This window comes from Mytilus edulis, chromosome 12 (assembly GCF_963676685.1).
Source record: "Mytilus edulis chromosome 12, xbMytEdul2.2, whole genome shotgun sequence".
In the NCBI taxonomy this organism is placed as follows: Eukaryota; Metazoa; Mollusca; class Bivalvia; order Mytilida; family Mytilidae; genus Mytilus; species Mytilus edulis.
Genome location: NC_092355.1, coordinates 2,566,841 through 2,583,093, shown reverse-complemented (window position 1 = coordinate 2,583,093; position 16,253 = coordinate 2,566,841). Strand labels below are relative to the sequence as shown.

Sequence of the window (16,253 nt, the reverse complement as noted above, 5' to 3'; positions counted from 1 at the left end):
TTGGTTTCTAGAATATCCTTTGTACCTGGCTTATAGAAGTTTTTTTCTTGTTTCTCTTGGGTATAGAGATAACAGTTATATAATTTATGGTGTTTCACTGTTTTTTATCATTGACAAATAAGATGACTTGTAGTGCTTTTAGAATAATTCTTACGTAGGAGTCCATTCATCTTTCTTCTTTTTTCTCTCCTTCCTTGATGTTCTTTGTTTTTCTTCCAACCTATTCTTTTCTTCAGAAGCAGCATCTACAAAAATATTAAACATTACTGTGGATTCATAATATTGACAGAATATCACTTTTGGTTTTTTCCCCTTTCATGTGGCTGTAGGTGAACCACAAGTTTCAATGTTGAATGAAGTACTATAATTGTATGAGCTTGCATGCACACTGACAAAACTCAAATATGTTAAGAATTCAATTTCTCCTATAAAATCCATGCAAATTGGTATGCATGAAAATAAATGACCTTACAATTGTTTTATGTCGAGCCTGCAACAAAGTTGCAGAAAGCTCGATATAGGGATAGTGATCTGGCGGCAGCGTTAGCTAACTTCTTAAAAGCTTTATATTTAAGAAGGTGGAAGACCTGGATGTTTCATACTTTGTATATGGATGCCTCATGTTATGAAGTTTCCGCCAGTCACATGTCCAATGTGCTGGACCTCATTTTCATGGTTCAGTGACTACTTGAAAAAAAAATTAAGATTTTTTGTAATGTTAAATTCTCTCTTATTATAAGTAATAGGATAACTATATTTGGTATGTGCGTAACTTGCAAGGTCCTCATGCCCATCAGACAGTTTTCACTTGACCTCAACCTCATTTTATGGATCAGTGAACAAGGTTAAGTTTTGGTGGTCAAGTCCATATCTCAGATACTATAAGCAATAGGTCTAGTTTATTAGGTGTATGGAATTACTGTAAGGTGTACATGTCCATTTGGCAGGTGTCATCTGACCTTGACCTCATTTTCATGTTTCAGTGGTTATAGTTAAGTCTTTTGGTTTTGATCTGTTTTTCTTATACTGTATGCAATAGGTCTACTATATTTGGTGTATGGAATGATTGAAAGGTTTTCATGTCTAGCTGGCAGGTGTCATCTGACCTTGACCTCATTTTCATGGTTCAGTGGTCTGAGTTTTGGTCTTTTTTTCTAATATTAATTGCAATAGGTCAACTATATTTGGTGTATGAAAATATTTTATGATATATTTGTCAGTAGCACAGGTTTTATTTGACCTTGACCTCATTTTCACGATTCATTGTTCAGTGTTAAGTTTTTGTGTTTTAGTCTGTTTTCCTTAAAATATATGCAAAAGGTCAACTATATTTGTTGTATGAAAGAATTGTTAGCTGTACATGCCTGCCTGGCATGGTTCATCTGACCTTGACCTCATTTTCATGGTTCATTGGTCAATGTTTAGTTTTCTTTGTTAACATTATGTGACAGTTTTAATAAAGCTTTATATTTAGGACTATCAACATAATATCAGTCTTCATAACTATTAATGATAATTACCTATCTTGCCTTCCTCTAACAACCTAATGTCAGGTCTATATCGGGAGTCTGTAGGAGCTAATTTGCCGGCCACGTCTTCTGTCAGCTCATTTAATGACATGGCAAAATATGTAAAGTTAAAATACTGAAAGAAAAAAAAACAATTCAATAATTTTATATTTTTTATGGAATAACCGTTTCACAAATGATATCGGATATGTTCCTTACGTCGTAACTGCAATCACCTTACCATTCATGAATGTGACCTACCAAATTAGACTATTTACCGGATTTGTAATCACATAAGCAGCACGACGGGTGCCACATGTGGAGCAGAATCTGCTTACCCTTCCACGGCACCTGAGATCACCCCTAGTTTTTGGTGGGGTTCGTGTTGTTTATTCTTTAGTTTTCTATGTTGTGTCATGTGTACTATCGTTTTTCTGTTTGTCTTTTTCATTTTTAGCCATGGCGTTGTCAGTTTGTTTTAGATTTATGAGTTTGACTGTCCCTTTGGTATCTTTCGTCCCTCTTTTATAGAATTTTCTGGTCATAATATCATAGCAAGATTAAAAGGAAATTTTGTGAAGTGGCTGACACTGTGTGTTCTAATTTGACAAAGTTGTGACACGGTTGGAATTACAGAACTACAGAGGAGAATGACAGTGAGCTACAATAAGAACCAGTGACCTATATTGTATCCAAACCAGAATGACCTACTTGTTTCTTATCTAATCACAATAACTTATAAGGAATTGACTTAGCTATAAATAAAGGCAACAGTAGTATACCGCTGTTCAAAATTCATAAATTGATAGAGAAAAAACAAATCCGGGTTACAAACTAAAACTGAGGGAAACACAACAAATATAAGAGGAGAAAAAGGAAACAACAACGAAACGTAACACACACAGAAACGAACTATAATGTAACAATGGCCATTTTCCTGACAGGGCATTTGATCTATAAGATCTATTTGGTCAAAATTACTTGGTCCCCTCCAGCCTTCACACAGTGATTTGGTTAGCTGACCTGACTGTCACTAGGGGGCGGGGTTACTTAACATACATATCTTGATACATACATATTTTCTACTAGGGTTTCATAAATACCCCTTTTATATATTGATAAACGGGAAAATTCTTTAAATACTCATATTTATATTTTAAAAAAAAAAATAAAATCAATTTACATGCTTCCCAGATAATAGACACACAATCTGTGACATGTAAATAATATGTTAACCACATTCAAATTTATTAGATCAATACACAGTTTCAACAGACATCTTAGAAGATGAATATCTATTAGCACTCATTGACATTATAGATATCTGCCTATTATTATAAAAATATCTTTGTGAAATTGCAACCCATTGATATATCTTACTTTCTAAAAACAGAAAACCTGTCCCAGTGGTACATTGGTCATTTGCATGTGTATACCTTTACTTAACAAGAGATCGCCCTTCCTTCAGGTGTATACCTTTATTTAACAAGAGATCGCCCTTCCTTCAGGTGTATACCTTTACTTAACAAGAGATCCCCCTTCCTTCAGGTGTATACCTTTATTTAACAAGAGATCGCCCTTCCTTCAGGTGTATACCTTTACTTAACAAGAGATCGCCCTTCCTTCAGGTGTATACCTTTATGTAACAAGAGACCCCCCCTTCCTTCAGGTGTATACCTTTATTTAACAAGAGATCCCCCTTCCTTCAGGTGTATACCTTTATTTAACAAGAGATCCCCCTTCCTTCAGGTGTATACCTTTATTTAACAAGAGATCGCCCTTCCTTCAGGTGTATACCTTTATGTAACAAGAGACCCCCCCTTCCTTCAGGTGTATACCTTTATGTAACAAGAGATCCCCCTTCCTTCAGGTGTATACCTTTATGTAACAAGAGATCCCCCTTCCTTCAGGTGTATACCTTTACTTAACAAGAGATCGCCCTTCCTTCAGGTGTATACCTTTATGTAACAAGAGATCCCCTTCCTTCAGGTGTATACCTTTATGTAACAAGAGATCCCCCTTCCTTCAGGTGTATACCTTTATGTAACAAGAGATCCCCCTTCCTTCAGGTGTATACCTTTATGTAACAAGAGATCCCCCTTCCTTCAGGTGTATACCTTTATGTAACAAGAGACCCCCTTCCTTCAGGTGTATACCTTTATGTAACAAAAGATCACCCTTCCTTCAGGTGTATACCTTTATGTAACAAGAGATCGCCCTTCCTTCAGGTGTATACCTTTATGTAACAAGAGATCCCCCTTCCTTCAGGTGTATACCTTTATGTAACAAGAGATCCCCCTTCCTTCAGGTGTATACCTTTATGTAACAAGAGATCGCCCTTCCTTCAGGTGTATACCTTTATGTAACAAGAGATCGCCCTTCCTTCAGGTGTATACCTTTATTTAACAAGAGACCCCCTTCCTTCAGGTGTATACCTTTATTTAACAAAAAATCACCCTTCCTTCAGGTGTATACCTTTATGTAACAAGAGATCCCCCTTCCTTCAGGTGTATACCTTTATGTAACAAGAGATCCCCCTTCCTTCAGGTGTATACCTTTATTTAACAAGAGATCCCCCTTCCTTCAGGTGTATACCTTTATTTAACAAGAGATCCCCCTTCCTTCAGGTGTATACCTTTATGTAACAAGAGATCGCCCTTCCTGCAGGTGTATACCTTTATGTAACAAGAGATCCCCTTCCTTCAGGTGTATACCTTTATGTAACAAGAGATCGCCCTTCCTTCAGGTGTATACCTTTATTTAACAAGAGACCCCCTTCCTTCAGGTGTATACCTTTATTTAACAAAAGATCACCCTTCCTTCAGGTGTATACCTTTATGTAACAAGAGATCCCCCTTCCTTCAGGTGTATACCTTTATGTAACAAGAGATCCCCCTTCCTTCAGGTGTATACCTTTATGTAACAAGAGATCCCCCTTCCTTCAGGTGTATACCTTTATGTAACAAGAGATCCCCCTTCCTTCATGTGTATACCTTTATGTAACAAGAGATCGCCCTTCCTTCAGGTGTATACCTTTACTTAACAAGAGATCCCCCTTCCTTCAGGTGTATACCTTTATTTAACAAGAGATCGCCCTTCCTTCAGGTGTATACCTTTATGTAACAAGAGATCGCCCTTCCTTCAGGTGTATACCTTTATTTAACAAGAGATCCCCTTCCTTCAGGTGTATACCTTTATGTAACAAGAGATCCCCTTCCTTCAGGTGTATACCTTTATTTAACAAGAGATCGCCCTTCCTTCAGGGGTATACCTTTATGTAACAAGAGATCGCCCTTCCTTCAGGTGTATACCTTTATGTAACAAGAGATCCCCCTTCCTTCAGGTGTATACCTTTACTTAACAAGAGATCCCCCTTCCTTCAGGTGTATACCTTTATGTAACAAGAGATTCCCCTTCCTTCAGGTGTATACCTTTATGTAACAAGAGATCCCCCTTCCTTCAGGTGTATACCTTTATTTAACAAGAGATCGCCCTTCCTTCAGGTGTATACCTTTATTTAACAAGAGATCCCCCTTCCTTCAGGTGTATACCTTTATTTAACAAGAGATCGCCCTTCCTTCAGGTGTATACCTTTATGTAACAAGAGATCGCCCTTCCTTCAGGTGTATACCTTTATGTAACAAGAGATTCCCCTTCCTTCAGGTGTATACCTTTATGTAACAAGAGATCGCCCTTCCTTCAGGTGTATACCTTTATGTAACAAGAGATCGCCCTTCCTTCAGGTGTATACCTTTATGTAACAAGAGATCCCCTTCCTTCAGGTGTATACCTTTATTTAACAAGAGATCCCCTTCCTTCAGGTGTATACCTTTATGTAACAAGAGATCCCCCTTCCTTCAGGTGTATACCTTTATGTAACAAGAGATCGCCCTTCCTGCAGGTGTATACCTTTATTTAACAAGAGACCCCCTTCCTTCAGGTGTATACCTTTATGTAACAAGAGATCGCCCTTCCTGCAGGTGTAAACCTTTATGTAACAAGAGATCCCCCTTCCTTCAGGTGTATACCTTTACTTAACAAGAGATCGCCCTTCCTTCAGGTGTATACCTTTATGTAACAAGAGATCCCCCTTCCTTCAGGTGTATACCTTTACTTAACAAGAGATCGCCCTTCCTGCAGGTGTATACCTTTATTTAACAAGAGACCCCCTTCCTTCAGGTGTATACCTTTATGTAACAAGAGATCGCCCTTCCTGCAGGTGTATACCTTTATGTAACAAGAGATCGCCCTTCCTTCAGGTGTATACCTTTATTTAACAAGAGATCGCCCTTCCTTCAGGTGTATACCTTTATGTAACAAAAGATCACCCTTCCTTCAGGTGTATACCTTTATGTAACAAGAGATCCCCCTTCCTTCAGGTGTATACCTTTATGTAACAAGAGATCCCCCTTCCTTCAGGTGTATACCTTTATTTAACAAGAGATCGCCCTTCCTTCAGGTGTATACCTTTATTTAACAAGAGATCGCCCTTCCTTCAGGTGTATACCTTTATGTAACAAGAGATCCCCCTTCCTTCAGGTGTATACCTTTATGTAACAAGAGATCGCCCTTCCTTCAGGTGTATACCTTTATGTAACAAGAGACCCCCTTCCTTCAGGTGTATACCTTTATTTAACAAGAGACCCCCTTCCTTCAGGTGTATACCTTTATTTAACAAGAGACCCCCTTCCTTCAGGTGTATAACTTTATGTAACAAGAGACCCCCTTCCTTCAGGTGTATACCTTTATGTAACAAGAGATCCCCCTTCCTTCAGGTGTATACCTTTATGTAACAAGAGATCCCCCTTCCTTCAGGTGTATACCTTTATGTAACAAGAGATCCCCCTTCCTTCAGGTGTATACCTTTATGTAACAAGAGATCCCCCTTCCTTCAGGTGTATACCTTTATTTAACAAGAGACCCCCTTCCTTCAGGTGTATACCTTTATTTAACAAAAGATCACCCTTCCTTCAGGTGTATACCTTTATTTAACAAGAGATCGCCCTTCCTTCAGGTGTATACCTTTATGTAACAAGAGATCCCCCTTCCTTCAGGTGTATACCTTTATGTAACAAGAGATCCCCCTTCCTTCAGGTGTATACCTTTATGTAACAAGAGATCCCCCTTCCTTCAGGTGTATACCTTTATGTAACAAGAGATCGCCCTTCCTGCAGGTGTATACCTTTATGTAACAAGAGATCCCCCTTCCTTCAGGTGTATACCTTTATGTAACAAGAGATCGCCCTTCCTTCAGGTGTATACCTTTATGTAACAAGAGATTCCCCTTCCTTCAGGTGTATACCTTTATGTAACAAGAGATCCCCCTTCCTTCAGGTGTATACCTTTACTTAACAAGAGATCCCCCTTCCTTCAGGTGTATACCTTTATGTAACAAGAGATCCCCCTTCCTTCAGGTGTATACCTTTATGTAACAAGAGATCCCCCTTCCTTCAGGTGTATACCTTTATGTAACAAGAGATCGCCCTTCCTGCAGGTGTATACCTTTATGTAACAAGAGATCCCCCTTCCTTCAGGTGTATACCTTTATGTAACAAGAGATTCCCCTTCCTTCAGGTGTATACCTTTTTGTAACAAGAGATCGCCCTTCCTTCAGGTGTATACCTTTATGTAACAAGAGATCCCCTTCCTTCAGGTGTATACCTTTATGTAACAAGAGACCCCCTTCCTTCAGGTGTATACCTTTATGTAACAAGAGATCCCCCTTCCTTCAGGTGTATACCTTTATGTAACAAGAGATCCCCCTTCCTTCAGGTGTATACCTTTATTTAACAAGAGACCCCCCACCTTCTTTCAAGGATCCCCTTCCTTCAGTGATTTTGAGTTGGTCTTGGTCTACATTTCCACATCCTTTGTTGATCATGTTTAATTATATAAGATAACCCTACATTCTGTATGTATGTGACTGTCCCAAGTAAGAAGCCTGTAATTCAGTGGTTGTCATTTGTTGCTGTATATCATATATGTTTTTTGTTCACCGTTTTGATGTTTTAAATTGATTAACATTTGTCATTTTGTGGTCTTTTATAACTGGCTATGCAGTATTGGATTTGCTCATTGTTGAAGGCTATCGAATGACCTTAAGTGTTTTTTTGGTCTACTATATCATGTGGTCTCTGGAGAAGTTTTCTCATTGCCCATCATACCACATCATCTTATTTCTATAATTACCCCCCTACGACTTTTTTGGTCTAATAAACCTTATGCTCTGTTAATCACAGATATAAATGTCCAGTCTAAGCTTATCCTAACATGGATTGGTTGTGGTCTAAAATTGCTCAAACTCTGTTGATCATAAACATGATTTGATTTCTGTGTTTTAACGCCACTTTTAAGAACTGCTTTTGGGCTATTTCCTGGCGTCCAGTGGAGGAAGTTGGGAGTGCCTGGAGAAAACCATGACCTCCAATAGGAAAACTGACAATCCTAGTTAATACACCTTATTACTAATCCCGGCTGACCCAGCCGCTTGAACTCTTGACGCATACAACAATCACTTTTCCATTGTGGCGTCAGATATTTTGTTTTATGACGTCCAAATTTTACGGGAACCTGTTTGATATCAAGTAATGGGGGAATAATAGCGACATGATGTATTATGATTGGAGTTGAGTGCACCCACACGAGCAGGGTTTGTAAATATGAAATCTGTCGTCAAGCTTACCTCGTCAGAATGACTTGGACGTTGTCTACACTTCCAAACACTCTGTTGATCACGGATATGTAAATCTTACCTCATCAGAATGACTTGGACGTTGTCTACACTTCCATACACTCTGTTGATCACGGATATGTAAATCGTAGGTATGTAATACTGCATGTTTTGTTGTAACATCATCTTTTTCGTTGTTAGAACCATTCATCTGCAAATCAAAGGAAGTAAAAATAACTTAAAAACTAGATGTGTCAAAGTGACACGAATGGCCCCGTCTCAAAAAGTTGAAAAATCTGCAATTTCAATAACACATGAGGACACAAACATGATGGTAGTCTCACATATCAAAAATCAGCTCAAAATCTGGAGGCGTATAGAAAAAAAGTCTGTATAAATGTGATTTTCCACAATTTTCAAAGTTGTAAACCCTTAATTTTGTCAAAAATTAATGGAGCAGAACAAAACATAAACTTGATCTGTAACTCATCATGAGTAACTCACATACCAAAAATCAGCCCAATATCTGAAAGCGTTTAGAAAAAAAGTCTGTAAAACTGTGATTTTCAACAACTTATCAAAGTCCATAGCCTATAATTTAGGAAATCAAAGAGCTGATAGCTCTGAGGTGGAAGAAGGTGAATAAAAGGTAACCTGAATAACCACAAAAGCAGCCCCACTTACCAAGGGTGCTTTGATCCATTATCGTTATGATGGGGTTTTTTTCTTCAAACAAGAAAAGGTCATAAGTACATGGATTTCCCATCCGTACAATCATTTTCTATGTTCAGTGGACTGTGAAAATTAGGTAAAATCTTTAAATTGGCAGTAAAATTAAAAAGATCATATCATAAGGAACACATGTGCACTAAGTTTCAAGTAGTTTGGATTTCAACTTCATCTAAAACTACCTCGACCATAAACTTTATAACCAGAAGCAGGACGAACGGACAGACCAGAAAACATAATGCCCATAAATGGAGCATAAAAATAGTAAGGCTTGTTACATACCCGCCAACTTTTGAAAGTTCCCATAGGGGTTTTTAGTGCACAACAACAATTTTAAGGTTACAATTTTAAGCGAAGTATTTTGCACGATCTGTATGTCTAGAGAAAGTGTCATATTTGTATGATGAACTTACATGCCTTTTTCTTAAGTCTGTTTGCATGATTCTAGTTATTAAATCGGTGGAAGAGATGAAGCTAGCAGATCAGTGTTTATTTTCTTGCGTAAGAATATTAGATGCTTGTTGAAATTTCCCATTTTGAATTATGCACACAAAGATGGACCTTTAACAGGTTGGGAACAACACTCCAAATGAGGGGTTAATCTTATTGGAAGAACATTACAACCCACTGTAAAAAATGAGCACATTTTTATTCATATTATTTGATGAAATTTCCCCCCCCCCCAAGAACTATGCATCTATTAAGTACTAAATGGTCAAAATATGTCAAAAGAATTTTCTGTTGTTTCTAAACTTATATCTTCTTTATTAACTTGACCCCTCATTTAGAAAAGTTGTTCCAAATATAAGAATTTTCCCACTTTTGAGTTTAATAAAAATCTTAAAAATGTTCTTTCTTTTTTTTCAACAGTAAAATGACCCCTTGTTTTAGGAACAGTCCCTTATTTAAGGGACACCACTCATAATTGTGGAGGGGTCCCAACCTGAATACAAAAATAAAATATGTTACAACCAGTATTATGTCAATAAATTAGTGAAACAAAATACTATTTACTATCTTTATCATGTTTATGGTAGTACAGTAGACTCCGGACAATCGGATACCCAAAATTTCAGCTAAAAATATCCGATTACCCGATATATTCAATTAGACGATGAAAGTATATTCAATGAATATTCTACAGTAATAAGTAGATCTATTGCTTTTTAAATATGTGAAAGGGCTGGAGGATTGATGGAGTGATTTTTATCAATTACATCACAACGATGTTTGCGAGAAAAATTATCAGCTGATTATGTAGCTAATGATTAAATTTGTTTCCACTTGCAGTTTTTAAATCCTATATTTATTAAAATCAATCAAATGTCCTGAAATATTTATGTAAATTATTATCTTCCATCCATAGTTGATCATAGTTTGTCTTTACTTGTTTAGTAAACAAATTATTTACATTTTCACACAGGTAAACTAATTTGGCTATAAATAGATCACAGCATGTCTGAGTAGAATCTCTTATCTAAAATCGTAATTGTTATAATTTTATTTCTTTAAATAATCAAATTTAAATTTATGAAAATAATCATGATTGATAAAATAGTATTGCATAAAGTTTACGCTTTCAGAGACTATTCATGTTTAGGTCATGGTTCTACAGGCTTCTTCACATATTTGTAAACAAACCAATATGGCCACCACACGTGATTACCTTTGCACATGTGAAAAAAATATTTCTGACAAAAGTCAGATTTCTCTTGTCAAAAGGGATTTATATTTATATTGCAATAAATTATTCAGAAGGAGGTACGTTCAGTTTCAATTATATTTCTTATTCTATGAGCATTTAGAGTTTAATCAAATTCTCCCAACAGTAACGTACTGCTCTTGTCAACTGAGTCTTGAATAATTTTATAAATAGATTCAAACCATTTGAAGTAGAAAGGCATCTAATTCACACGACAAGGAAAACAATGAATAAAGACACCAATTTAATAAATTTTATTTATTAAAAACAAAATCGTCTTGTCTGCAAGATTGAAAATTTGTAACTTCAAGGGCGAACTTGTAAACAGGGCGAGTTGTCCCGATACCAAATTCACGCATGCGTACTACAAATATCTACAGTAAAATCATCCGGTTACAAGTAAACAAATAACGTTCATGGATTTCATGTGGATGAGATGAAATCTATTAATTTACATAAATAAAAAGGTCATATTTACGATAGTGATTGTTTTTCAATCCTAATTTACAAATTAAATGATTCAGATGCTTAATCATGTGTAAAAATCGGTGTCAGGAATCTTAAGTTGTTATGAAATTGTAATACACAGAAACGAATGCGGCATACGGAGGCTCAAATGAGTTTAAAGTCGGTCCCATAGGTCTTCAGAAGACTTGACGTCTTCTTCCACCAAAAATTAGCCGAGCGGAATGGAACTTAAACTTGATATTTAACTCATCATGGTTAACTCACATACCAAAAATCAACCAAACATCTGAAAGAGTTTAGAAAAAAAGTCTGTATAACTGTGATGTTCAACAATTTATCAAAGTCCAAAGCCCGTAATTTATGGCAAAATTTTGGGGCGTAACAAAACTTAAACTTGATCTGTAACTCATCATAGATAACTAACATACCAGAAATCAGCCCAATATCTGAAGGCGTTTTAAAAAAACCTCTGTATAATGGTTTGCTGTGGAATGACGGAATTTCGGAATTACGGAATTGCGGAATTTGGACAAGGGTAAAACTATATGGCACCGACAACTTCCAAAAATGTTAATAATCTTTTTGTATAAATTTCATAACATTTGGTTGAGGAAAACTACACTTCAGTGGAAGGGATAATAATACCCACATTCAAAATTTCAGAGGTAATTTTTTATCCAAGTTCTTTGGCAATCACATTGTTATTTAAAATCACTCAAATAAAGGCAACAGTAGTATACCGCTGTTCAAAACTCATAAATCCATGGACAAAAAACAAAATCGGGGTAACAAACTAAAACCGAGGGAAACACATTAAATATAAGAGGAGAACAACGACATAACACTAAAATGTAACACACATAGACAAAATCCCACGAGAATAACAAATATAACATATATATATACTAGGATAGTAATTCCTAATATCTCAAAATTTTGCAGTTGTCATGTTCTATTGCCACTCTATTTGAGTGGCATACTCACTTTATCTTTATGTTGACATGGCTGATGATTAACTGATTCACTCATATGCTGTTCATAAATATCTGCAGGAACACTATACATATCTAATACCCAACTTCCATATAATGCCTTTACTTTTTTTTTACTGAAAAAGTCAAAATATAATCTTTACATAATACCAAATAACCATAGTTTAGTGAAAATATTAAGATCAAAAGTGACACCCAACAAAACTGATATTAATAGGTCTCATATATATTTTCTGATATGCAGAAGAATGGTTATCAGAGGTTTAAATTCTGTTAAGTAATATTTGCATTTTTTTTTTTATATTATGTATCTGAATAAAATAATGAGATGCTATTCAGCTATGACTAGTCTTTTGATTTTTCGTATATACTTTTCTATATTTTCCCAATAAAATATCCTTTAAATCAACCAATGATGTGTTCCCCTTGCTAATATTACCTTTTTAAACAATGTTTGTCAATGGCCTGCCTGTTACCCAACTTAACACAAGAAAGATCATGAATTTGTGTTTTCCAATAGCAGTAGTTGATTTATCTGGTGAATGTTCGGTTTAACTGAGTGTCTATAAGATGCCATTACATATCTTTTCTCCATGTTATAGGGGTACAATGATCAACTTACTTGCTATCATAAATAAATCCTTCCACTTTATGTAAATCTCTACCATACTAGCCTCCCTGTTATAGGGTTAGTATGATCAACTTACTTGCTATCATAAATAAATCCTTCCACTTTATCTAAATCTCTACCAAACCAGCCTCCATGTTATAGGGTTAGTATGATCAACTTACTTGCTATCATAAATAAATCCTTCCACTTTATGTAAATCTCTACCAAACCAGCCTCCCTGTTTAAAGTTTAGTAAGGCTTTGTGTTTGGTTTTATGATTAATTACTTCCATTGGACCATACTGAAACAGAAAATAAACAGATGTTGACAAAAATATGAAGCATCAAAATAAATATAAGAACATGATGTTTAGTGGTTCTCATTTGTTGATGTGGTTCATAAATAGTTGTCTCGTTTTTTTATATAGATTTGACTGTCTTTTTCCATGTTTGAAAGGTTTTACACTTGTCATTTTTGGGGCCCTTTTTAGCTTGCTGTTCCATGTTAGCCAAGGCTCTGGGTTGAAGACCATACTTTGACATATAATGGTTTACTTTTACAAATTGTGACTTGGATGGAGAGTTGTCTCATTGGCAATCATACCACATCTTCCTATATCTATACTAAAATTTACCCAAAGTAGTAAATAAATGTTTTTAATAAATCCTAGTTTATATTCTGATATATTTCTTCAAATGAGATCAATCTAGAAATCAATGCCCTTTCTTTACGTCTCTTAATATTTTATTTTTGAAAATATAAACACTGCAAATTAAATAAGCAACTAATTTAAGATTGCTAAACTGTAGTTAAATGCCCCCCTCATCTTTGTTAAAATTTTATATTAAAATTTAAAGACAGACCAGACTGCAAAACAAAGACAGGCCGTTATCGTGTTAAAACAAGGATCACACCTCCTACACATACCCTGTTGCATGTATAGTTTGCCTAAAACATAGATTCACAGAGCAGCAAACTTACGTGCTCTATCCAGATAGTCCCCACTATCACATTATGAACACAACAGTTTATATTGGACCAAGTATATGTTTCACCATGCCTGAAAGATTGAAATATTTATTAGTGTTGGCTGGAAAATTTCATAGGAAATATTTTAATTACGTATACTATATCACGTTGCTCTTGTTGTACACAATGTGTGCCTGAGTGTATTAACAAACTTGTATTGTCTTGTCATAATGAAGAATAAAAAGTAAAGAAAACTTTATTTGATTTGGCGAAGCATAAAATAAAACACCATCAATATGATCACAAGCTCTGGTAAGCTATTTACTGAATATAAAAACGTAAAAAAAAAACATAAAAATAATAGCTTTTAAATTCTTTTCAAAGATTTGCTAATGTACACATTTAATATTTTAGTTCTGAAACAAATTTTAGAAGAAATCATACTACCAAACATTCTTAATATTGCCTAGGATTTGGTTTTGAATTGGGGGATACTAACTTTACTGAACAAAGGGAGCAGATTATAAAAAAAACAAAATTGTATTTCAATAAATAAAGTATTTATGAAAATCAGGTTTTTTTGCTAAAGGAGTATGTTCGATAAGGTCCTAAAATGGCCCCCTTTTTTAGCGTAAATTTCAAATTCAGATTTATTGACCAATATCATGATAAATTATAGCTAATACATTGACTAGATAGAATATAAGCCATTTTGTTGAAAATTTACGTTTCTGCATTTCATTATGACGTCACAAGTTGTACTCATATTGATTTTTGACGAAAAAATCAATGAAAATGGGTAAATTTCCAAAGATTATTTGACAGGAAACATAGAGCGCATACGTCGACAACAAAGATCTTTTAAAATAATGTTTTTGAAGACATTTAACATGTCTTATTTGAATATTAAGCTTGTCGACGCCTGCGCTCTATGTTTTCTGGTCCTTTATTTGGTTGAAATCCAGCTGATTTTGTCAAATTTCATCAAAATCCCTTATCTTGACCTTTTTGGGATGTAAAAATCAATGTGTTAGAATTAAACTTTGACAAAAACAGCTCTGTTTAACTTTCTCACATGTCTTTAAGGCAACTTAAAACAATTATTGTCTTGTAACCATGAACTTTATAATTGGGGCCAAATATGGCACTTACCGAACTTACTCCTTTTATATTGCTTGTTTTATGATGGGAAGTAGGTATATTCTGTATGTATGTGTCTGTACCAAGTCAGGAGTCTGAAAATCAGTGGTTGTCGTTCGTTGCTGTGTCATGTATTTGTTTTTCGTTCATTTTTTGTATATTGATTAGGCCGTTAATTTTCTTGTTTGAATTGTTAACATTTTTGTCCCTTTTATAGCTGACTATGCTGTATGAGCTTTGCTTATTGTTGAAGGCCATACAGTGACTTACAGTTGTTAATTTCTGTGTCATGTGGTCTCTTGTGGAGAGTTGGCAATCAAACCACATCTACTTTATTTTTTATATAAACCATTTTATTATATACTTAGTAGTAAATACAGATAAATTGTATGTGTAATACAATCAATGGCAAGCGTGCTGTATCAGCCACCCGTGGTGAAATCGATATCAGCACGGTTGCAAAAGCTTTATCACACCTTTAATCTGTATGACGTCACATCATCGATTGCAGTCACTGTTGCAAAGGCTTTATCAAACCCCTTATCTGTATGACGTCATGTCAAATCTTCTTATCTGTATCACTTCATGTCACATAAAAAAAACCCATCTACTTCAGGTATATGTATATAATAAAGTTTATATGATATGGCTTTTCCAATATCACACACCGTATCAACCCTCAACCAATATAATCCCTCGAGCAGAGCTCTTGGGATTATATTGGTGTTTCGGGTTGATACGCATGCGATATTGAAAAAGCCATATTATATTCTCTATTTATTAAGGTTAAATAAACAAATAAATAGCTATCTACTTACCGTAAAAGTTCTAATGTAATAAGGCCCTTTGGATTGACCTCGACTGATTTCCCCCAGAATTTTAACTTAGGATAAATGGATCCATGTATTTTAAAATGAGGTGATTCGGCATGGAATGCACTGACAGGTGGATGATGGCTGACCTGTTCACTGACTATCTTAAATCCTAAATCTGGCCTGAAACAAAGAGAGAAAGGTCATTAAATAACAAATGAGCTATATAAATCGACCTTTAGCAAGAGCATAGATAAGACTTAGATCGATTCTGGATTATTCAAATACAAAATAAAAGCTGATTGAGTGGTATGTTTTGGATAGGGTTTTTATATCATGTATATTGTCTCAATTTTCTAATAATTAATAGACTTTGCATACAGATTTTTTCCACCCAAAATAAGTAAATAGATGTACTTATATTCATTTGCATTTATGGTCGATTTCTATCTGATGCAGCTGATATATTTTATACTAATGATCTTTATTGATGATAAGACCGTTGGTTTTCCCGTTTAAATGGTTTTACATTAGTAATCTTTTGGGGCCCTTTACAGCTTGCTGTTTGGTGTGAGCTTAGGCTCTGTGTTGAAGTCCATACCTTGACCTATAATGGTTTACTTTTATAAATTGTGACTTGAATGGAGAGTTGT

At 35.3% G+C, this 16,253-nt stretch overlaps 1 protein-coding gene across 2 annotated transcripts in view; it reads right to left on the bottom strand.

Moving 5' to 3' along the window:
* Window positions 1–16,253, bottom strand: part of LOC139499439 (oxysterol-binding protein-related protein 1-like) — a 98,646-nt gene that overhangs the window by 1,475 nt on the left and 80,918 nt on the right. For both annotated transcript variants that reach the window (XM_071288117.1, XM_071288118.1), the window contains 7 exons: window positions 15,607–15,783; window positions 13,661–13,739; window positions 12,862–12,980; window positions 12,062–12,185; window positions 8,261–8,389; window positions 1,521–1,644; window positions 155–245 (listed from right to left, as the gene is read on the bottom strand). In XM_071288117.1, coding sequence (XP_071144218.1) covers window positions 155–245; window positions 1,521–1,644; window positions 8,261–8,389; window positions 12,062–12,185; window positions 12,862–12,980; window positions 13,661–13,739; window positions 15,607–15,783 — 843 coding nt within the window. The remainder of the gene's footprint in view (window positions 1–154; window positions 246–1,520; window positions 1,645–8,260; window positions 8,390–12,061; window positions 12,186–12,861; window positions 12,981–13,660; window positions 13,740–15,606; window positions 15,784–16,253) is intronic.